Raw genomic sequence first — 23,146 nt, forward strand, 5'->3', positions numbered from 1 at the left:
TAACCAAATACAGAAAGATGACAAATATGGAGACAAACTGGAATGAAAACCCCAAAAAAGCCACTCTGCATGCAGAGCAAACCTAGAGAAATGGAAACAGAAATGTAACGCCTAACAAAGTCCCAGGATCTGCAATAATGCACACAAACTAATCCGCACAGTTACACCTCCATTATTGCATGCACTCAAATGGAATAACCCTACCTGTAAAAAGACAACACTACAAATATTAAACCATGCCCTAAACACCAATACACCTCCCATTAGGAAAATAGAAAAAGCCAAGCTGTTATAGATTCCCACACAGAAATAATTGTAAAACTATATGAAAAAATGTTTCAGAACAGCTGATGAACAGAACATCATCTAGCAATTAAACTCTTAAAAATTATTAAAAATTCTTCAAACAGCAATAAAATATTTCAAAACAGCAGACACATCACATAATACCCAATAATTAAAATGTCAGTCAGTCAAGAAAAATGAACTTAAAAAGCCACCTTTACTTACACTCTTCAGCAGTTCTCCTACTCCTTTCCCTTGCAGGCCACACAGAAGCAGCAGTAGCTGCTGAAGCTGTCCTCACAGTCCTCTTCCTTAGGGACCACAACCAGTCTCTTCTCTCACTCACTCACACATTCACACATACACCAGTCAAACCCTCAGTACCAGTTTCTGTCTCTCACACACCAGTCATCTCCCCAACCAGTCTCTCTCGCACGCACTCACACACACACACATACCAGTCATCTCCCTGATCAGTCTTTCTCACACATACACATGTCAACACTCTGGCAGTCTCTCTCAATCACACAATGTTCTCTCTATCTCACTTGCAAATAGGCTCAATCACACACATTCCCCCCTCTCTCTCTCTCAGCAACAGCTAGCCAAAAACCTGCTCCATCTCTCTCTCGCGCGCACCTTCCCTGTCTCTCATACACACCACACACACACAGAAGCCTGGTCTCTGGTGGAGGCCGGCAGCGAGTTCGATCTTTGGGCCCGCCAGCTGCGAATAGCATGCGATACACCTGCCAGTGCATGGCGACACACTGATGTGTCAGACACACCGGTTGAGAATTGCTGCTCTAGATCACATCTACCCTATTTTTGGAGATGCAGTCCCCAGGCTTGTATTCAGTTCTCCTGCTGAGGTCTCGCCAATGACTTGTGCAAAGGCATTGTTTTTCACCCCCCCCTCTCATCTTGCTGGTTTTGCCTATCTCTGTGCACTATAGCTTTTGTTTGGCCACTGCCTTGTTGCATTGTTCTAAAACCTTGAGATCACCAGATGTTATCACACCAGGATTTCTTTATTTGGTGCATAACAGTATCGCCTTCCATCATATGCTGCTGCTTTGGATTTTTGAACCACAAAATCATGGCTCCACCCTTTTTGGGTAGGTTTGGTATTGTCTTAGTTACAAACCACCTGATCACTCCTCAGGTTTTATAAGATCATGCCTCATTTCTGTGTGTTTCCTCTGGAGTGTCTACTCTACAGATTTTAGTATCTGCAGAAAAAGAAAAAATTTCCTACTAATATTACTTAAGATATACACTTTGTCATAGCAAATCCAAAGTAGCTCCTGTTCAAAAAATTGCCATAGCAAGGCCCATAAGTTAAATAGAGCTGATCTATGTCCAGTCAGAGTAGTTGAGATGCTTTAAATACTCCTGGATGAAAACTTAAACCAACTTATTGTATGTAGCGTGACCTTCATTTTCAGGTTTTTGTTTTTTTTTTGTTTGTTTTTTTCCTTGGGAATTTCAATGTTAAAATTCAGTGTAAAAATGAATTTGTCATAACACACAGGAGAAAAATCAATGGAAAGATTTTTTTTTTCCGTCAGTTTTTGTTATAGCATTGTTTTCAGTTTTTAATTTTCATGGGAATTTCAAAGGAAAGTCAACCTGAAGCAGGAAGTCAACCTGAAGCAAAGATCAAAATGTGCCAAACTCCAGGATAACATTATGTAAAGGTATAGCTTGGAGAAAAGCTGTAAGAAAATTTAAATGTATTTGAATATCCCTTGAGTCACTGGTCCATAATTATAAAGTTGGTAACAGTTAGACACTGCCGCGATTTATTTATTTATTTATTTAAACCTTTTCTATACCGTCATTTAGTAGTGCACCATCACAACAGTTTACAGTTAGGCACAAATATGTGGTTTCTCAATTATCCATAGGGTGCCATTATTATACGGTTACATAGTTCAATAATATACTCTAAATGGGAATGGGTGTGGTTACCATTTATGATTAACTGTCTTTATAATTTAATACTTAATTGTGAGAAAATAATAAAAAAATAAGCAATTTTGCTTTTTCTTGGTGACTTCCTGCTTTGTGTATGTGTTGTTGTTCCGCTACTTCACTGTGAAATGCTTTTTTGAAGAGTCATGTTTTTAAGCCTTTTTTTGAAGTTTTAATTCCTTCATTATCTTAATTCCAGTGGTAATGTGTTCCATAATAATGGTCCTGCCAAAGTTAGTGCTCTCTCTCTAACTTGGGTCAACTTTGCTGTTTTGACTGAGGGTATGGTTAGCAGAGCTTTATTGGCCGATCTGAGATTTCTTTGAGGGACATGTAATCATAATGTGGTGTTTAGCCAATCAGAATTTTCATCATTTATTAGCTTATGAACTGTGCATAGTGTTTTAAATTGAACTCTGTTCTGTTGGGAGCCAGTGTAAATCTGCAAGTGTTTGGGTGATATGATCTCTTCTGCCTTTACCAGTAAGTATTCTGGCAGCCGATTTCTGTAGTATTTGCAGTGGTCTGATAGTGGTGTATGGTAATCCTAGGAAAAGTGTGTTACAGTAGTCCATGCTGGCAAATATTAATGCTTGTAGTACTGTACAAAAGTGTTCCTGATTTAATAAGGGTTTTAGTCTTCTAAGGACCATTAGTTTGGCGAAGCCTTCTCTTGCTTTTATTGATATGTGTTGCTTAAGGCTCAGTTCCGTGTCTATAATTACTCCTAGGTTTCTAGCTTTATCAGTTAACTCTACTGATTTGTCATTTTTAAGTCTAATGGGATTTTGAATTCTTTCGATGTTTTTTCGTTCAAGATGTATAAATTCTGTTTTTTCAATGTTGATTACTAGTTCCATTTGGTTTAATAGTTGTTTAATTATGTCTAGGTATAACATTGCAAAGTTTAGTGTTTTTTCAATTGATTCTTCAACTGGTAGAATTAATTGAATGTCATCAGCATATATGTTTGTTGTAAAGCATATTTTTGTTGCATATTTTCATTAATAAGTTTATTGTAAAGTTTATTGATTATTGTAAATGTGTTTTGTAAAGCACTGTTGCATATGTTTGTTCTAGTTAGCACAGCTGCAATGTTTCTGTTATCTGTGAACCGATGTGAGGTTACTAAACAAATGTCAGTATATAAAAACTATAAATAAATAAAAATATGTAGTGTATGATCCCTAGCCCAGCCAGTAGGTGGCAGAGGGGGAGCTTGTAAATGTTAGAGTTGCTGAGAGTGCTGAACCCTGGGGGACTCCCGTCTTTGGTGTGATTTTCTGATATTGAGTTTTTTATCTGTACCTGATTAGATCTATCGTTAAGGTAGGATGTGAACCATTTAATTGTTTTGTAATCCAATTTCTTCCAGTCTTTTCAATAGTATGTCATGGTTTACTGTGTCAAATGCTGCGGACAGATCTAGCAGTATCATGATGTAGTGATTAGGCCTTTCCTCCTAAATTGGTAGCCATGAATTAAGAAAACTGCTGTGGAAGGTCACTGAGGCCTAAGATGACTTTAAAAGAACTGCAGAGGTATCTGGCTGAGAATGGGCAGGATGTTGACATTTCAACAATTTCAAGATTACTCAATAAACATGGCTTGCATGAGGAGAGGGGAGGTGGCATGACAGAAGCCATTGATGGCAAACAGCTATATGGTGTGCTGCATAGTTTGTGTTTTTTTGTTTTTGTTTTTTTTATAAAGAAACATTTGGGGGACAATGCATGCTTGTCTAAGAAGGTTTAGTGCTTTAATGAGACAGAAGTGGAAATTTTTTAGTCATGATGCTAAAGCAGTATGTGTGGCATAAAACAATTTCCTACACCAGTCCAAATTAGTTGGTTATCTCCACCTACTAGCAAATGGAGGCAGGATACACTTTCAGTGACATCACCTGGTACATAGGCTGGTACTGTACCAGCAGTAGTCACTATTTCTCTGTCCATAGCAGATGGATATGCTGGTCTGGTGCAGTAAGACTTTTGTGAATCCTAGGGCTCCAGCCTTTGGACCCAGTCCCTGGTGAAGCTTGCTCCCAGGGCAACAGTTGCTTACTACTCTTTTGATGGAACAGGATCTCGGGTCCTAGGGCAACAGTTTGTGATTGTCTCCCTAGTGGAGCAGGCCTGGTTCATAGCTCCCAGGGTTCCCTTCGGGGTCTGGTTGAGCAAAGCCTGAATTGTGACTTCTAGGTTCCCTTATAAGCCTGGTCAGCAAGGCCTAGGTCTTGACATCAGGAATCCATCCTTAAACAGTCATTTGATGTCGCAGCTATGTCCCTGCAGATTGCTGCCTACTGCGCCGTGGTGACATGTGCCTGCTTGTCACTTTCCAGGGATGCAACCACGTCAGTCGAAACATTAGAACCGACGATATCTTTCCTCACAGATGCAACCTCTGACCTGGTGCGTACCTCAGCCATAGTGGGAGCCAGAAGGCAACTCTGGCTCTGAAGTTGGTCAGCCGACGTGACTTCCAAGACGAAACTCACGAGAATGCCCTTCAAAGGAGCCCTCCTGTTTGGCAGCAAACTGGAGAAGTTAGCCGACAAATGGGGCGAATCCCAGTACCTTGGCTACCGGAGGACAGGAACAAAAGAAGCCAATGCCCCTCTCCCCAAACACCCAAGGGCAGAAGATCGCAGCATTTTAGGCCATACAAAAAACACATACCAAGCACCTCGCCCTGCAGGCAGGGGCCAGTCCTTTCGGAACAGACACAAGAGGGGAGCTGGCTCAGGTCCAGGCCCCAGCTGCACCCCACAATGAGAATCAACAGACCCGTCCACAGGAAGAAGCCATAGGGTGCAGGCTTGCCTTATTCTACCAAAGATGGGTCGAGATAACGTCGGACAAGTGGGTCCTAACCATCATTCGAGAGGGATACTACCTGGACTTCCACAGCATCCCTCCAGACAAATTTGTGAAATCCCCTTGCCACTCCCTCTCCAAGAGGATGGCAGTGGAAACTACACTGACAAAATTGCTCACCCTAAAGGCTATAGCACTGGCACTATTCCATCTATTTTATTGACCCCAAGAAAGAGGGAACGTTCTGGCCCATCCTGGACCTCAAGTCCGTCAACCGCTACCTGAGGGTAGCACACTTCCGCATGGAAACCTTGCGCTGTGTCATAAGGGCAGTACAGCCAGGAGAATTTCTGACCTCTCTGGATCTGTCAGAAGCCTATCTCCACATCCTGGTCCATTATGACCACCAGTGCTTTCTACACTTCGTGATCCTGGATCATCATTACCAGTTCAGGGCACTGCCCTTCAGACCGTCCACGGCCCCTCGGACGTTCACCAAAATCATGATTGTACTGGCAGCGACACTGAGGAAAGAAGGAATCCTCGTACACCCGTATTTGGACGATTGGCTGATCAGGGCAAAATCGCCAGAGGAAAGTCACCAGGCGACCATCAGAGTCAAGAATCTACTGCAGACTCTCGGGTGGGTCTTCAACACAGCCAAGAGTTGCCTGCAGCCCTCCCAATCACTAGAATACCTGGGAGTCCGGTTCGACATCAAACAAGACAAGGTCGTTCTTCCCCTTACAAGGAGAAGGAAATTGATGGACCAGTTGCAAAAACTGTTGAACTGTGCACGGCCCAAGGTATGGGACTTATCTCCAAGTCCTCTGCCTCATGACATTGACCCTAGAAGTCATTCCATGCGACCACTTCAACGTTCCCTACTGTCACGCTGGAACCCGATGTCCCAGGACTACGCTGTTCGCCCCCAGCTATCGGCAGAGGCACGGACCCAGCTCCAATGGTGGCTACAAGAAGACCATCTGAGCAAGGGAGTAAGGCTATCCCCACCGACTTGGGTCTTGCTCACCACAGATGTGAACCTTCGAGGGTGGGGAGCCCATTTCCAGGAACTGACTGCCCAGGGGCAATGGGACAAGGAAGAGTCTGGATGGAACATCAACCGACTAGAAGCCCGGGCAGTCAGACTAGCCTGCCTAGATTCAGTCACAGACTCTGGGGTAAATCTGTCAGACAGCGCCACAACAGTTGCCTACATCAACCGCCAGGGAGGAACCAGAAGCCAGCAAGTGTCCCTGGAAATAGATCCCCTAATGGCGTGGGAGGAAGCAAACCCGCAAGGGATCTCAGCCCGCAATGGCCACATTGCGGGAAAAGACAACGTCACTGCACATTACCTCAGCAGAGAAAGTCTAGACCCAGGGGAATGGATGCTGTCGACCACAGCCTTCCAGTTGATAGTAAACCGCTGGGGAACACCAGCCATGGATCTTCTGGCAACCCGGTCCAACGCCCAAGTTCCTAACTTCTTCAGCCGCAGACAAGAACCACATTCCCAAGGGATCGACGCCCTCCTCCAGACCTGGCCACAGGAGGACCTGCTGTACGCCTTTCCCCCATGGCCACTACTAGGCGGAATCATCCACAAGATACAACATCACAAAGGGCTAGTACTTCTAGTGGCCCCGGACTGGCCAAGAAGGTCGTGGTACGCAGACACGCGAAGACTTCTGGCAGGGAACCCCCTGTGTCTACCTCCACCCAGGGACCTGCTCCAGCAAGGACCGATCCTCCACGAAGACCCAACTTTATTCTCTCGTATGGTCTGGCCATTGAGAAGACTTGCCTGAAGAAGAGAGGATACTCTGGGGCAGTGATTGAAACTTGCTCTAAGCACACAAGTTTTCAACATCTCTAATCTACATACAAATATGGAGAATATTCGAAGCATGGTGTGAAGACCGTGACATCCTTCCACGGACAGTCAAAATCCCCATGATCTGGAATTTCTGCAGGACTGCTTAAAGAAGGGGTTGTCTCTCAACTCTATCAACAGGTGGCAGCACTGGCCTGCTTCAGAGCCAAAGTGGACGGCATCAGTCTATCTTCCCATCCAGACATCTCCCGCTTCCTGAGAGGGGTCAAACAAATCCGACCACCACTAAAGTGGCCGGTACCCCTATGGAATTTCAATCTAGTACTAGGCTTCCTAGCAGGAGCTTCCTTCAGATCTAACTGCGGTCTGTCCCTACGGCTCCTGACCTTGAAGACTGCATTCCTAGTGGCAATATATTTAGCCTGTCGCATCTCCGAACGTCAAGCACTATCCTGTTGGGAACCGTTCCTCAGATTCACACTGGGATCCATACAGCTACACACTGTCCCCTCCTTCCTTCCAAAGGTGGTTTCACATTTCCACCTAAACCAAACCATCTCGCTACTATCTCCAGGTGAGCATAAGGACTCTGAAGACTCTCTCCTTCTTCGCTATGTTAACGTTGGTAGACTCCTAGTCCGATACCTGGAAAGATCTGAATCCGTACGAAAGACGGACCAACTATTCATCCTTCACAGCGGGAAGAAACAAGGGGAAGTGGCCTCGTGGGCAACCATAGCCCGCTGGATCAAAGAAGTAATCAAGGCAGCTTATGTGGAGGCAGGGAAACCTCCACCTCTACATGTCAAGGCCCATTCTACAAGGGCTCAGGCAGTGTCCTGGGCAGAAAACAAAGATGCTGTCACCTGCCGAGATGTGTTGGGTGGCGACCTGGTCCCCATTCACACTTTCGAGCTTCTACTGCCTGGATGTTCAGGCCCGGGAGGACACAGCATTCGCAAGGGCAGTACTAAGTGGGCCACAGGCAGCCTCCCACCTGGGCAACAGGAGTAGCTTTTGTACATCCCATTGGTCCTGAGTCCAACTGCTACACGCTAGGAAATGGAGAAATTACTTACCTGATAATTTCGTTTTTCCTTAGTGTAGACAGATGGACTCAGCATCCCGCCCACGGCTGTCCCGAAATACGGAAACCTCAGGTGTCAATCCCCGAGAGCAAGACAAGCACAGGTAAGCCAGACGAAACCCCTAGTTAAGACACCCATAGTTGCCGGGTGTCGGCGTTTATTGGTTGAGTGCAGTGGCGGTCTCCAGCTGAAAATTACATCAACCGGTTCAAAGTTAATCAAGTTATCCAAACACACATATATCCACAATTGCTTTTGAGGAGAATACTGAAGAGCAGAGCTTCCTGCATGGGTATATGTAGTACTGATGTCAGATTGAAATCTGACTCAGTCTCCAACTGCTATCAGGAGTACACTATACCCATTGGTCCTGAGTCCATCTGTCTACACTAAGGAAAATGAAATTATCAGGTAAGTAATTTCTCCAATGTAGGCCTGTATTATCAATTGATTTATATAGAATATGAAACCACAACCCTTTCCATAAAAAAAATTCTTATCAATTTTTTTTTTTTTATGAACAACTTTTTTCAAATAAAATACATCAAAAGTATTGTTGAATACATCATGTAGAGTTAATCAGTTTTTGAAGCAAGTTGATTTGGACACATGATTATTGATTGACCAAGGTGACCATTGTTAATTGTCAGGCCTGTAGTTTTAAGCCATGTATGGAGACCCTCCTTTACTCTCGTGTTCCTGGTGTGCTCATGGGAAAGTGCCCACTCTCCAAGTATTTAAAAAAAAATCACTTACTCCTCCCTCCGATTCCTGGCTTTCTGGTCCGCTTCTACTGAAGTCCCTTGTGACCAGCAGGGGAGCTGATCATGCTGGAAAATAGTCCTTTGGAAAATCAGGAATAAGGTGAGTTTGACTCTGACATGGCTTGTCCATCCTCAGGTTATTCTGGAAAGAAGGGTTGGTTCCCACATGTCCTTAGAGTTGATGCCATGGTATTGGCTGTGGACCACAAAACAGTACAGCAAATTCAAAGTTTGAGGATTACTATTTGGACAAGTCTGGGAGGGCTGAGTCCCACTGATTTTACAGATTCCCAGAGGATATTCTCTGCCGAGTTTGAAGCTACAGTGGCCTTGGTGATGTCGGAAGAGTCAGCCTAGAGAGGTGGTGCTCCGTCCAGAGATCTATTGGCCCAGTCATAAGGGAATAAAGACAATTGTCGGTACTCTTCTAGTCCATGGAGCATCAGCAGGTCTCCCCCTCCCAAAAGCAATTTTGATTGGAAGCTGGATACAGTGGCCTTGCGATGCCTTGCCTCATCAGACTAGTGGTTTCGGTCATAGTATGGCATGGGTGGTCCTTGCAGGTTTCTTCTCCTTTGTTCCAATGTCTTAATGGTGTTTCCCTGCATGTCAGCCTCCAAGAGTAGATGATGAAGGCTGGTCTGATTTAAGTTTGATATCTGTGCTTTTTCATTACCACTTGAGGCTCATGGTTTAGCTTGCTAGGCCTATTTGGGGTTTTGAAATAAAGGCTGGCAGCCTCTAGCACCCCCTCAGAAGGGAGTTGTCGGATGTCTTAGGTTATCCCACTTCGGTATTGAAACCCTTGTTCCGTTAGTCTGGTGGTGAGGCACGAGGAGCTTCTTCCCTGGACTAGAGGCTTCGGTCAAATTCCCATTGGGGAAGATCTCTAGAGATTCTCTTTGGCACTTTGTTTTATATTTGAGGGAAGCATTTCTGGTTTCGACTTCGGATTTGCCTCTGTAGCAGTCTTTTCGCGTCAAAGGTGGAAAGCTTTATCTCAGCCTAATTTTGCTGAATACTTTGGCCTTTGAAGGCTAAGGAGTGCCTTATCCAAGGGCCTCTAGTGTTTTGGGCTGAGTGGTGAGCTGCACAGGATGTCTTGATACCAGAGTAGACAGAGGCCTCCTGTCCCAGAAGCGTCAGTAAACAGTTCTCTCAAGTGGGAGTCTTACTTCTATGTCCTGGGAAACTCCATGAAATATTACCAACTCCTTGGTTTTGTGATGGTGTCTCCAAATCCAGTTCCCAGGAACTAGGGCTCCCCTTTGGTTTCGGGTGGCTCTGTCCTGCTAAGTATTGTGGGGTGCATCTCCCTCTTTCAATCAGCCGGGGATGGCCTCACTTACGTGGCAGATACAATGATCTATTAAAGGAATGGATCTGACTCTTCCCAGATTGTGGGCATGTCAGAGTAAGCCTGGTACGCTGGAGTATGTTCTGTCACCCCTCGCATAGTTTAAGGAATCCAGTCCAAAAAAGAAGCATGTGGTCTGTAAACAGTCCAGAAAGCAAGGCTACTGGCCTGCCTGATTGTGGTTGTATATGTGAATGGGAAAGCAGGTTGTTTTGGTGGGCAGAGCAGAATTAACTGCGTGTTTGTTTTTTTGTTTTGTTTTTTTTAACTGTTCACATTCCAGGGAAGCACATGTTTAAACTGACATTTGGTGCCCAGAGTGTGCGAGCTCAGACTGGAAGCTTTCCTGAACAAAATAGATTATGGGGATCCTCCCAATCAAATCTGATGCCAAATCACGCATTCCCAAGGGTGGCAGATAATCTAGCTCCCAGAAAGGGAGAGAAAAAAGAATTCGGCAATCGCTTGCAGTCTATTATGTCTAAAACTGGCTTTGCTTTTCTCTTATTAGCCTAGCCCTTGAGGAAGTGTTTAGAGAGAAATATTCTTATGGACCTTTGTTATCTATTTTTATTTTATTTTGCCTTGGAATTTCAATGTTAGAACAAAAAAAGCAATGGAAGCATGTTTCCACTGATTTGATTTGTTTTCTCCTGATATAGCAAAATCTTTTTTCCACTGACTTTTTTTTTTTTTTTTTTTTTTTGTGTTTTTGTTTATAGCATTTAAATTGCCAGTCAAAATAAAAATAAAAAACTGAAACTGAAGGTCCCTAAATATTCTTCAGCAGTGACTCTTTCTACTGGAGTCTCGTTAGGCTTGAGGCTTCTTTCAGATCTCTGGCCATCTCACCTTAGTGTATGAGCATCCCATCCATCCTGATCTTCCTGCAAAAGGGTTTAGGACAAGGGCTGAGCTCTTAATTACCTGGGGGTCCAGGCTGGAGCTCTTTCATGAAACAGACATCAAATTCGGTATTAAGCATATTTGCCCTTCCCTTGGGACTCCAGTGCCCCAGTGGAATCTGGACCTGGCTCTTAGACCTTTTTTCTTCTCCCTTTCAAGATGTTAGATTAAACATCCTTGAAGGATATTCCTCAAGTTGGCTTCCTAGTGGCCTGTGCCCAGAGTGCCAGACCCTAATTGGCAGTGATTCCTCCTAGTCTTTCCACAGAGTTTGTCACTTTTTTAACAAGGCCAACCTCCTTATCCAAGTTCGTTTTTACCTTTTAAACAGGCAATATCTCTTCCAGTGTCCCATAATGTGATGGGAAGGGTAATCTCTCCTTTTTAAGCTTCCTCAGGTATCGAAAAGATAGCTAATCCCTTTTAGATAACTGATGGACCTTTATCCAGCTGGCCTCATAAGAAAATGCCATACTGGGTCAGACCAAGGGTCCATCAAGCCCAGCATCCTGTTTCCAACAGTGGCCAATCCAGGCCATAAGAACCTGGCAAGTACCCAGAAACTAAGTCTATTCCATGTTACCATTGCTAATGGCAGTGGCTATTCTCTAAGGGAACTTAATAGCAGGTAATGGACTTCTCCTCCAAGAACTTATCCAATCCTTTTTTAAACACAGCTATACTAACTGCACTAACCACATCCTCTGGCAACAAATTCCAGAGTTTAATTGTACGTTGAGTAAAAAAGAACTTTCTCAGATTAGTTTTAAATGTGCCCCATGCTAACTTCATGGAGTGCCCCCTAGTCTTTCTACTATCCGAAGGAGTAAATAACCGATTCACATCTACCCGTTCTAGACCTCTCATGATTTTAAACATCTCTATCATATCCCCCCTCAGTCGTCTCTTCTCCAAGCTGAAAAGTCCTAACCTCTTTAGTCTTTCCTCATAGTGGAGCTGTTCCATTCCCCTTATCATTTTGGTAGTGAGGGGTGAGGCAGCTTCAGAATCCTTTGTCCTTGTAAATTAAACAAATGATTCCTTCAGCCTTTGTCAAAAGGTCAACAGGTTCAGAAGGTGCTTCATGCTTATCCTACAAGGGCTCTGGTGACCTCTGGAGCAGAGACTAGCACCTGCTCCAGAGGACATTTGTAAGGCAACCACTTGGTCATTGCATTCTCTTATAGATGCTGCAGATTAGATGTGCAAGCCTAGGGTGAGGCTGCCTCTGAGCAGCCCTGTCTTCCCGCCTATGATGAAATGGGTTTCAGTGTGTTCTAGTCTGGAATGGTGTAGCATGATCATAAGGAAGGTGAAATTTGGTCTTATCTGTTCAATTTTCTTTCCTTGAGACTTGCTACACCAGTCCAGGCCTGCACTGTTATCCATGGCACAAAATGCTGATTTTTGCCTTTGAGGTGCACCCGAGGCTTCAGTTTCTGTGTTCTTTCCTGTGGTACTACTTGGTGTGTGCAGTGCTGTACAGAGACAGGTGGGATGCAGTCCCTGAAGAGCAGCTTGCTTTCTAAGCAGAACAAATGGGAGAGAGTTTCCTCTGTCCCTTCTATTTGTGATGCCCGTTTTGTTTCTAAAGTTAGTTGTGTTTTAGCGGCAGTTGGTATTTTCCATTGGTTTGATATAAGAACATGGACTGTTGCCAGTGCAGCACCACTGAAAAAGAGAACGTCCTCTGTCTCCATCTGCTAATAGAGATAACCTTTAGTCTGGACTGATGTAGTAGTACTCAAGGAGAGGAAATTTAAAAAGTAAGGCCAATTTTCATCATATCACCCTGCTAACACTATCCACACGGTAGAGCATGGTGTAGTGGGTATGCTTTGCAGCTGTGGGGCCAGAGTCTTGTGCAGATTGAGGGAAAGAGTGCAAAGTACAGCCGGATGTGGAGGAAAACCTGGTACAGGGGAGAAGATGCACATATCCTAGGCCCAAAACAAAAACAATGATGGTGGGGGCTCAGCAAGGAGAAAGTAGATTATCTTTGAGTGCTGCAGTCAAAGCCCTGACCTGGACTCTTTAGAAAATTTGTCAAGACATGAAGACTGCAGTCCACAGACTATATTTTTAGCCAACTTTGAAGGAGCTTGTGCTCTTCTGCCAAGAAGAATGTGCAAAAACTGCATCATCTTGCTGTGCAAAAGTTGGTAGACACTTATTCTAAATGAGTCTTGGCTGTTATTTCTTCAGAGAGGCTTCCATCAAGTAGAAAGTCAAAGGATATGAAGACTTATGCATCAAGGCTTTGTTTTTGTTTTTTGTTTTTTTTTATTACTTTTACTTTTTTCATGTTTACAGTATACATATGTTGTGTAGCTGAGTGAAACAAACTCCTTCTTTAAACACAGTTTGTATCTTTTTTAGACAATGTGAAATCTTGTACAAGGCCCTGTAGATGGCTCTAACTAAATAGTGGGAGTCTTTCTTCTATTCCCTTCTCCTTGCCTTGTCTGACTGCACAATAGATGTATTTGAACCTACAAGGTAATCAGTACATTTATTACATGCTTAAAATAAATCCCCCCCCAAGTGTGGTACAAAATCTGTAAACCGAATATCAAAACTGGTGATTTCTGATATTGTCATATGTACCAGGAAACACTGGTGGAATGCTAGTCTAGGAGTGGGCAAACCATTTGACTTGAAGGCCACATTGGGTAGTGCCCTGTGCTGCCAGTCCGACCCGACCCTCAGAGTAGCTGGGAGAAGCAGCCATTGCACTTCCATCCAATAATGCCATAGCCAGTTGCCTCTGGTCAGCATCCAAATTGCCACTATGGACTTGATTGGAAGCTGCCACAGTTTGGATGTGACTCATGGGTCATAGTTTGCCCACCTCTTTGCTAATGTTAGGGATGAGTAAGGCTGGTGCATTAATTAATTTTTTGTCTAGCTACGTGGCCTGACAGATTTTGTTTGGTAGATAAGAGCCACTATGACTGAAACATAACTTTGTCAGTAAATAGTGTAGCTAGCTAATTTTTTATTTTTTTCCTTTTAAGTCTACTGTTTAGTCAGTTGCAAGACTCGTGAGTTAAGCTTCTTTTAATGTTAGGATTTATAGCCTATAGATTAATATATTTGGCATTTTTGTTAAATCAAGTTAAATGGACAATTTTAACTTTTGCCTAGTGTACAGGAAAGGGTTTTGTAATGGCCTTCAGGCAGTTTTCCTCTTGGGAAATTGGTTTTATATCCTCTGTATTTCAGTGTAATCATTCTGCAATGTTTTTCATGTGTACCTTAGGATGGCAACCTCGCTGGTTTGTTCTAGATAATGGAATATTGTCCTACTACGATTCGCAAGATGATGTTTGCAAAGGCAGTAAAGGGAGCATCAAGATGGCAGTATGTGAAATTAAAGGTAAGGATAGTCTGCTTGCATAGAGGGAACTGGTAAATTTTTAAAAAAAAATCATACTGGATTTTCTTGAACTTCTGTTTTGCTTTTTCTCCTGCTCTTGCTTTCCCTCCTCTTCCCCCCACAATCTTTATTTTTCTTCTTGTCCTCCAGCTGCTTCTCCCACTTCTCCCTGCTTGCCATGGTTTCTCTCCCTGGGGCCTGGGTGCGAGCCTGATTGCAGCAGTGGCAGCTCTCCTTGGGATCATTCCTGGCTACCAAATTGACTTGCCTTCCCAGGCCAGCGCCAAACAACAAATTTTAGCCAACTAGGCAATCTGGCACTTGGAATTTTCAAAACCTGGTGGTCTTCTTCCCTATACCCCTACTCTGTTCCTGCCTTCTCCAGTCCTCTCTATCCCTTTTCGTTTCTCTTATCCCTGCATTTCCTTTTCTTCCCTCCCTCCCTCTGTCCCAATAAGGATCATACACCAGGACTGGCATGATCCTCTTCCATGCTGGCACTGCCAATATTTGAGTCTCCCTCCTTCCCACAAAGTGGTCAGCTATATTGTCACTCAGTGATAGTGATTGTGTTGGTGTTGGAAGCTGGAGAGTTGCCATCACGGGAGGACATGTTGTACATCACTGTCTTCATATGTGCTGGCAGCAGTTCTACATGGTCTGTTAGGAGGGGGCCAAGGGATTAAAACTTTTTTTTTATTAAAATGTTGCATAAGTATGTGTTTATCTTCTAGAGCACATGAGATTTAACGTCTGTAAGGTGAGTCGTTAGCCTAAAGTCTTAACTCTTGAACAAAAATATAGGAGTGTCAAGTATTTTGTTAATTTTCTGATGTAACATTTTACATATCTTAACTTTAGCCACATTTCATTGATCTTTAAATCTGCCAGAGCCTTATCCTCCTATGACATTTGTGGGTGATATCACTCCGCAGTGAGTGAGAGATGGCATGCAGGAAGAAGGAGCAGTGCAAGTGCTGCTATTTTGGTGTAGGAATTATGAAAATAGTTTAAAGCCTGGCATGAATAACCAGTAAGATGTCGAAAAAGGAAGACAAGCTACAAAATTGAGAATGCTGTGATAAATAATTGTATAATAAACGTTTGTACTACTACAAATGATAGCAAAGACTGCATCTGCCTGCTTTGAAATACCACTTGTAAAATGGTACGGAACTCCTAGAGTAAAGCCAAATCACTAAAGATGGTGAATAACCATCAACTCCTGCGAGAGATTAAGAACATAAGAAATGCCATGCAGGGTCAGCCCAAAGGTCCATCAATCTCAGCTGGATCGTTAGGAAGTACCTAGCAGAATCTAAAGAGTAGATCCAATTCCTTGTTCATTCTCCCAGGAATAAGCAGTGGCTTTCCCCAAGTCCACTTTACTAATTGCTTATGATCTCTTCCTCCAGTAACTTATTTATTTATTTTATTTAGAGGTTTTTATATACCGCAGTACGTAAAAAGATACATCACCGCGGTTTACAATTAACAAAAATTAGCAACAGGCTTTACAGATAACAGGTATATACGATATACCTGTTATCTGTATAACTTATTATCTGTATAACCTGTTATGTGTATAACTTGTCCAAACCCCGGTTAAAATCGGCTATGCTAGGTGCTTTGACCTCATTCTCTAGCAACAAATTCCACAGCTTGAATTGCTTTAAATCTGCCTCCTGCTGTTTTCGTGGCATGTTTCTTAATCATAATAACGTTTGAAAGAGTAAATAATTGTACCATTTTAACCTTTCACCTCACTCATGATTTTGTAAAACTGTATTGTATCTCCTTTCTTTGCCCAAGCTGAAGAACCCTAACCTCTCTAGCCTTTCTTCAAAAGGGAACCATTCCTTTATCATTTTTATTGCCCTCTGTAGCTTTTTCTAGTCCCTTTTCTTGAGCTGGAGCAACCAGGACTCCCCACAATACTAGAGGGGTGTTTACACCATAGGACTATGCAGAGGTATTAGATGTAGTGTACTTGGATTTCAGTAAAACCTTTGACATGGTTCCACATAGGCAACTTATAAATATACTGAATGCCCTTAGTATGAGCCTTAAAATGACTGACTAGTTAGTGGTAACTGGAGTTCATTTTGAGGAGAGAGATGTTACTAGTGGTATGCTGCAATATCGCTCCTTGGACCAGTTCTTTTCAATATGTTCTTACGTGATATCCCAGAAGAACCTTTGGGAAATGTTTCATTTTTGCAGATGATACCAAAATCTGAAATAGGGTAGATGGCCAGGAAGGTGTGAAATGTGAAGAGGGATCCAGCCAAGTTTGAGGAATGGTCTAGTCTGGCAACTAAGATGCAATACTGTGGGAAAAAAAATTGCAGTCATTCATTTTTGGGTTGCAAAAACCCAAGGGAGCTATGCAGTATAGGGGGTAAAATTCTTCTGTGTAAGAAACAGGATCTGGGTGTGATTGTATCTGGCGGGACAGGTGGATGAGGCAACAGTAAAAGCCAGAGAGCCATTAGCAACTGTCCACAAGGATCTCCGTCAGCTGAGTATCTTATAATTTTTTTCCTGATATCTGGACTCTTTGCCAAAAATTTTTTATAACTGCATTGTTGATAGAGGGACATAGACCTTATCAGGGTTGATTTAAGCAGGGCAGTAGGATTTGGTTAGCTGAAACTGACAATTTAAGAATATATGCTGTCAGTTTCTTGAAATCTTGACGTTAAGACACAAAATCTTATATAATTGCATTGTTGCTGGGAGTGCCTTCTTAAACAGGGATGAATGTGAAAAGAGCTGTATTGTAACAATTAGTTGAGACATAAAGAATTTAAAAGTAAGGGTTGGTTTTTTTTTTTTTTTTTGTCAATTGTAAGCACTTTGCAAGACAGGGCCTGGAGGAGGGGAGCAACTTGTAATTAGCAACTCCAAAAAAAAGGCTTGTGCCCACTATTTAATTCCCTCCCACCCCAGGGCATGTTCTTCTAATATAGCCCACCTGGATTAAGAATTGGGAAATAGTTAATTGAGTAATTTAATAATTCCTTAGGTGTTCTCCACCAAATACATCTGATAGTCCTCATTTTGATCAATTTAACAACTGAGGAGTCTTTATTTTTAGGCAAATTATCTGGAAACTTAGGGCTTGCCCCATTTGTTCAGAATTCTCTTCCATGAAAGAGGAATTGGCTCTCTTTAAAGCTGAATTAGTTGCTGATATTTTCTTTATTGCAGCTAACAGGAAATCCACACTCACTCTACAGTGTAATTCAGGAGTTGTTTCACCATTACCAAAGGAGAACTCAAAATACCAAGAAAAAGTGGTTTACAGTGGCCTTAGGTAGGACAAGGCATGAGACCAAAAGACATCCATCCTTTCTACATGTCTTCTCTCCCCCCCCCCCCCCCCCCCCTCCGAGCCCCAACCAAGTAGCTTACAAATAGCAAACAGCAACCCAGGAACAAATGGATTACTGTAGACTAAGACCTGTGATGAGACATACCCTCTCAAGTGACACAAAAATCAAATGCCTTCTCTGTATTACAAATTGAAGAAACTAAAGCAACTGAGATTGAAGAGGCATCTGAAAAGAACGAAGAAACCCAATGCACACAAATTCCAGAACACAACCAACCATCAGACCAAGCTCATTGTGCTGAGTGACTCAATCATCAGAGGTACTAATTTGGGAATTCTTTTCGAGGGGAAAACTATATAGTTAAAAGCTTTCCAGGATCATCAGCCAGTAGGAATGCTATTCAGATAGTCAATGTGATCAAAGAAGAAAGCAAGGACCCTGAAGTTTAGATCATTCATTTCAAAGCCAGACATCTGCGCAATCACAGAAACCTGGCTCAAACACTGACATAGCACTACTAAACCAACAACCATCACAACTCTACAACACTTCCTCTACCCAGACCCAAAAAAAGAGGGGGCGGCCTCCTTGCAGCCAAAAAAGAACTTAACCTCACCCCCCAAATGGTCAATTTACCCCCACATATGAGCTTCGCTTCTTCAAATCCCCACTGCTACAGATATGCCTAGTATACACCCCCCCCGGGCTACTAGAGCATGACACATTCCCTCTCATTGAATTCTTTGCTGACAACATGGATCTCAACACACCTTCCATCATACTCGGCGACTTCAATCTACATGTCGACTCCTGCCCCCCCCTCCCCCCCCCTTGTGAAGCTTTCCTCTTATCCCTTGATGCCATGGGATACAAGCAAATCATAAACCTCCCAACCCATAAAGTAGGACACACGCTTGATCTCATTTTTACGAATTCTAACATAGTCACCACCCTCTCTATAACGAAACCAACACCCCCCCCCCCCCCCCCCCCCATATGCACTCTTTCCAATTTTGTGAACCTTGCTCAAGGAAGACCTTATCACATCATGCTCTGACTTCTTAAACAAGATTGACCTCACTAACCCAGAATCAGCTATCTCCTGTTGGAACGACACCACCAAAGACATTGCAGACAAGATCTGCCCACTAAAAACAATAAATGCAAACCCTTCCCGTGGCAATAAAAAAGCATGGTTTCTACGCATGCAAAATACAGGACTATCAATAAAACTCCAAGGCCCTATTCACTCTGATATCAAACCTAACTGAACCTTCCCCCCCCCCCCCCCCCCCAACACAGCCCATCCTTAAATTCCAAAAGCAAATGTAACAACTTAGCCTCCTTTTTCCATAACAAAGTCGTCAAACTGACAGCAAATTTTCCCCCTGATACGGACTTCACCATGACACCCCCCCCCCCCCCCCACGACACCACTACCAACCTTGAACACCTTGAAACCATTTGGCTTTTGAAATTGAATCCATATTAAAGAAAATCAAACCCTCCACACGCCCCTAGACAACATCCTGCCAAAATGCTACAAACCATCCCCAAAACAATAGCCTCAACCCTCGCAGAGATTATCAATTGTTCTATCACACATGGTGTAGTCCCCTCTTCCCTCAAGCAAGCAATTGTGAAACACATCCTATAAAAACCTAGTCTCGACCCATCAGAACTATCGCCCAATCTCAAACTTACCTCTATTAGCCAAAATCACTGAAAAGTTAGTCAACCTCTGCCTCACCGATTACCTAGACACACAACATTCTATCCCCGTCTTAGTCTGGTTTCCGTAAATGTTTCAGTACAGAAACATTCCTATTGTCCCTCACAGACACCATTCTCAAAGGCATGGATAATGGTCAAGCCTTCCTCCTAGCGATGCTTGACATCTCCTCTGCCTTTGACACAGTCAGTCACAAGATCCTCCTAAACAACCTCTCATAACATAGGCGTATCTGGAATTGCCCATCGTTGGTTCAAATCATACCTTGAAAACAGACATTTCAAGGTCAAATTAAGCAACAGCGAATCTGACCCCATTAAACTTACCCGTGGTGTACCCCCAAGGCTCTGCCCTCTCTCCCACCCTCTTCAACATCTACCTGCTACCCCTCTGCCACCTCTTAACCAACTTAGGCATCGTTCAGTTTATATACGCGGACTATGTCCAAATTATTATCCCCATCACAGATTCACTAGACAATTCATTAAGAGTCTGGAACAACTGCATCAACTCTATCAACCACCTCCTATCTAACCTCAATTTGGCACTGAACTCCTATTTCCCACAATCCCATCACACATGTGTGTGTGTGTGTGTATATATATATATACTTTGCATATAAAGTTATTCACCTTTCTCTGTTTGCCATGTAACCAAATTGTTCAATGTATTTTCTCTATCATATTATACATTCTATGTAAACCGATATGATGTGAATACGGTTATCAGTATATAAAAACACTTAAATAAATCTTGGACCCAATGACCTTGCTAGAAACAGCATCCAAGTGTGCAGAGATTTCCAGTCTCTGGTGAAGCAGATTAGTCACATGGTGAAGACTATTTCTTTTTCAGAAGTCTTACCTGTTAATGGGAAAGAGAGACTAAGCCATATACATTCAATACATGGCTCAAAACTTGGTGTAAGGAACAAAATATTTTCGACTTATATTAGAGGATGGGTCAATTTATGGAACAGAAAAGGACTCCATGTCAAAGATGGCTTACTTCTGTCTGTGGCAGGAAAGGATACTAAGGGATAAATTCAAATCCTATGCCATAAGAACATGCCATGTTGGGTCAGACCAAGGGTCCATGAAGCCCAGCATCCTGTTTCCAACAGAGGCCAATTCAGGCCATAAGAACCTGGCAAGTACCCAAAAATTAAGTCTATTCCATATTACTGTTGCTAGTAATAGCAGTGGCTATTTTCTAAGGCAATTTAATTAATAGCAGGTAATGAACTTCTCCTCCAAGAACTTATCCAATCCTTTTCTTTAACACAGCTATACTAACTGCACTAACCACATCCTCTGGCAACAAATTCCAGAGTTTAATTGTGCATTGAGTGAAAAAGAACTTTCTCTGATTAGTTTTAAATGTGCCCCATGGTCTTTCTATTATCCAAAAGAGTAAATAACCGATTCACGTTTACCCGTTCTAGACCTCTCATGATTTTAACATCTCTATAATATCCCCCCTCAGTCTTCTTCTCTCCATGCTGAAAAGTCCTAACCTCTTTAGTCTTTCCTCATAGGGGAGCTGTTCCATACCCCTTATTTTGGTCTCCCTTCTCTGTACCTTCTCCATCGCAATTATATCTTTGAGATGCGACGACCAGAATTGTACACAGTATTCAAGGTGCGGTCTCACCATGGAGCAATACAGAGTCATTATGACATCTTCCGTTTTATTCACCATTCCCTTTCTAATAATTCCCAACATTCTGTTTGCTTTTTTAACTGCCGCAGCACACCGAACCGATTTATCCACTAAGACGCCTAGATCTTTCTTGGGTGGTAGCACCTAATATGGAACCTAACATTGTGTAACTTTAGCATGGGTTATTTTTCCCTATATGCATCACCTTGCGCTTATCCACATTAAATTTCATCTGCCATTTTGATGCCCAATTTTCCAGTTTCACAAGGTCTTCCTGCAATTTATCACAATCTGCTTGTGATTTAACTACTCTGAACAATATTGTATCATCTGCAAATTTGAATACCTCACTCTACCTATTTCTTTCCAGATCATTTATAAATATATTGAAAAGTAAGGCTCCCAATACAGATCCCTGAGGCACTCCACTGCCTTGTCCATTTAATCCTACTCTGTTTCCTGTCTTTTAGCCTGTTTGTAATCCACGAAAGGACGTCACCACCTATCCCATGACTTTTTACTTTTCCTAGAAGCCTCTCATAAGGAACTTTGTCAAACGCCTTCTGAATATCCAAGTATACTACATCTACTGGTTCACCTTTATCCACATGTTTATTAACTCCTTCAAAAAAGTGAAGCAAATTTGTAAGGCAAGACTTGCCTTGGGTAAAGCCATGCTGACTTTGTTCCATTAAACCATGTCTTTCTATATGTTCTGTGATTTTGATGTTTAGAACACTTTCTACTATTTTTTCCTGGCACTGAAGTCAGGCTAACCGGTCTGTAGTTTCCCGGATCGCCCCTGGAGCCCTTTTTAAATATTGGGGTTACATTTGCTATCCTCCAGTCTTCAGGTACAATGGATGATTTTAATGATAGGTTACAAATTTTTACTGATAGGTCTGAAATTTCATTTTTTAGTTCCTTCAGAACTGTGGGGTGTATACCATCTGGTTCAGGTGATTTACTACTCTTCAGTTTGTCAATCAGGCCTACCACATCTTCTAGGTTCACTGTGATTTGATTCAGTCCATCTGAATCATTACCCATGAAAACCTTCTCCATTACGGGTATCTCCCCAACATCCTCTTCAGTAAACACTGAAGCAAAGAAATCATTTAATCTTCTCTAAGTGCCCCTTTAACCCCTCGATCATCCTCTTACCGTCCAGCCTACCCTCAACTAAATGGAATATATTAACATACTTACGCTTTTTTATGCGCTTCCGTAACTTACTTGGCACCCCTTCCCACAATTCCGTTAATGATGCCAACACCGGATGTCCCATGTCTTGCGCTGGGCCCCATACTTCCTCTACTAGCCCTCCTACCCCTGCTACTGGTGGAGGAAGAGGAATCAGACGAACTAGTCTCCGTGTCGCTAGAACTACTAATGTACTTACATTTCTTAACCTTGTTTGCTACCTCGGGCACGGATCCCATTTCTGCGTTACCTTCCTGGTCACCCCATATTCGAGACTTCGCCCCCTCGCTCTGTCCGCTCGTCCTACTACCGGTCCAGCCATGCTCCGGTAAAGTGGATCCTTTGCCCACCTCTCCTCAGAATACAGTATCTTCTGCCTTTGATCCCCCGCTGCACCTGCAATAGAAAACACACTGCCCCCAGTATCAGTTCTGCTAAACTCCCTGCCTCTAAATGAATCTGCTCCACCGGAATTATCCCCTTCCTCCTGCCAAATTATCCCACCCCCTCCCGTCCCCCTGCCACTTTGGCGCTGCGCACTGGGATCCCCCCTCCCGCTCAAACTCTCTACCTCCCGAAATGTACCCTCCCTTCCGCATTCCGGATCTCATTCCTCCCAATCCCTACTGGCCCCGCCTGTCCGAGACCGACCACACTCACCGCATGCCTGCTGAGGCCTCTCCGTTCCTGTCCCTAGCTCCTCATGCCGCCTCCCTTCTGGTGTGCACGAGGTACGCATCTGGCCTCTTCCTGCTCTCGCAACGCCGCCTCTGCTCACCGCATCCCTCGGTCTCCT

General features: G+C 43.2%; 1 protein-coding gene across 1 annotated transcript in view; it reads left to right on the plus strand.

Moving 5' to 3' along the window:
• Window positions 1–23,146, plus strand: part of PLEKHA3 (pleckstrin homology domain containing A3) — an 88,991-nt gene that overhangs the window by 3,875 nt on the left and 61,970 nt on the right. The window contains 1 exon segment of the mRNA XM_029605896.1: window positions 14,299–14,415. Within this exon segment, the coding sequence (XP_029461756.1) occupies window positions 14,299–14,415 (117 nt within the window).

Source organism: Rhinatrema bivittatum, chromosome 6 (assembly GCF_901001135.1).
Source record: "Rhinatrema bivittatum chromosome 6, aRhiBiv1.1, whole genome shotgun sequence".
Classification (NCBI taxonomy): Eukaryota; Metazoa; Chordata; class Amphibia; order Gymnophiona; family Rhinatrematidae; genus Rhinatrema; species Rhinatrema bivittatum.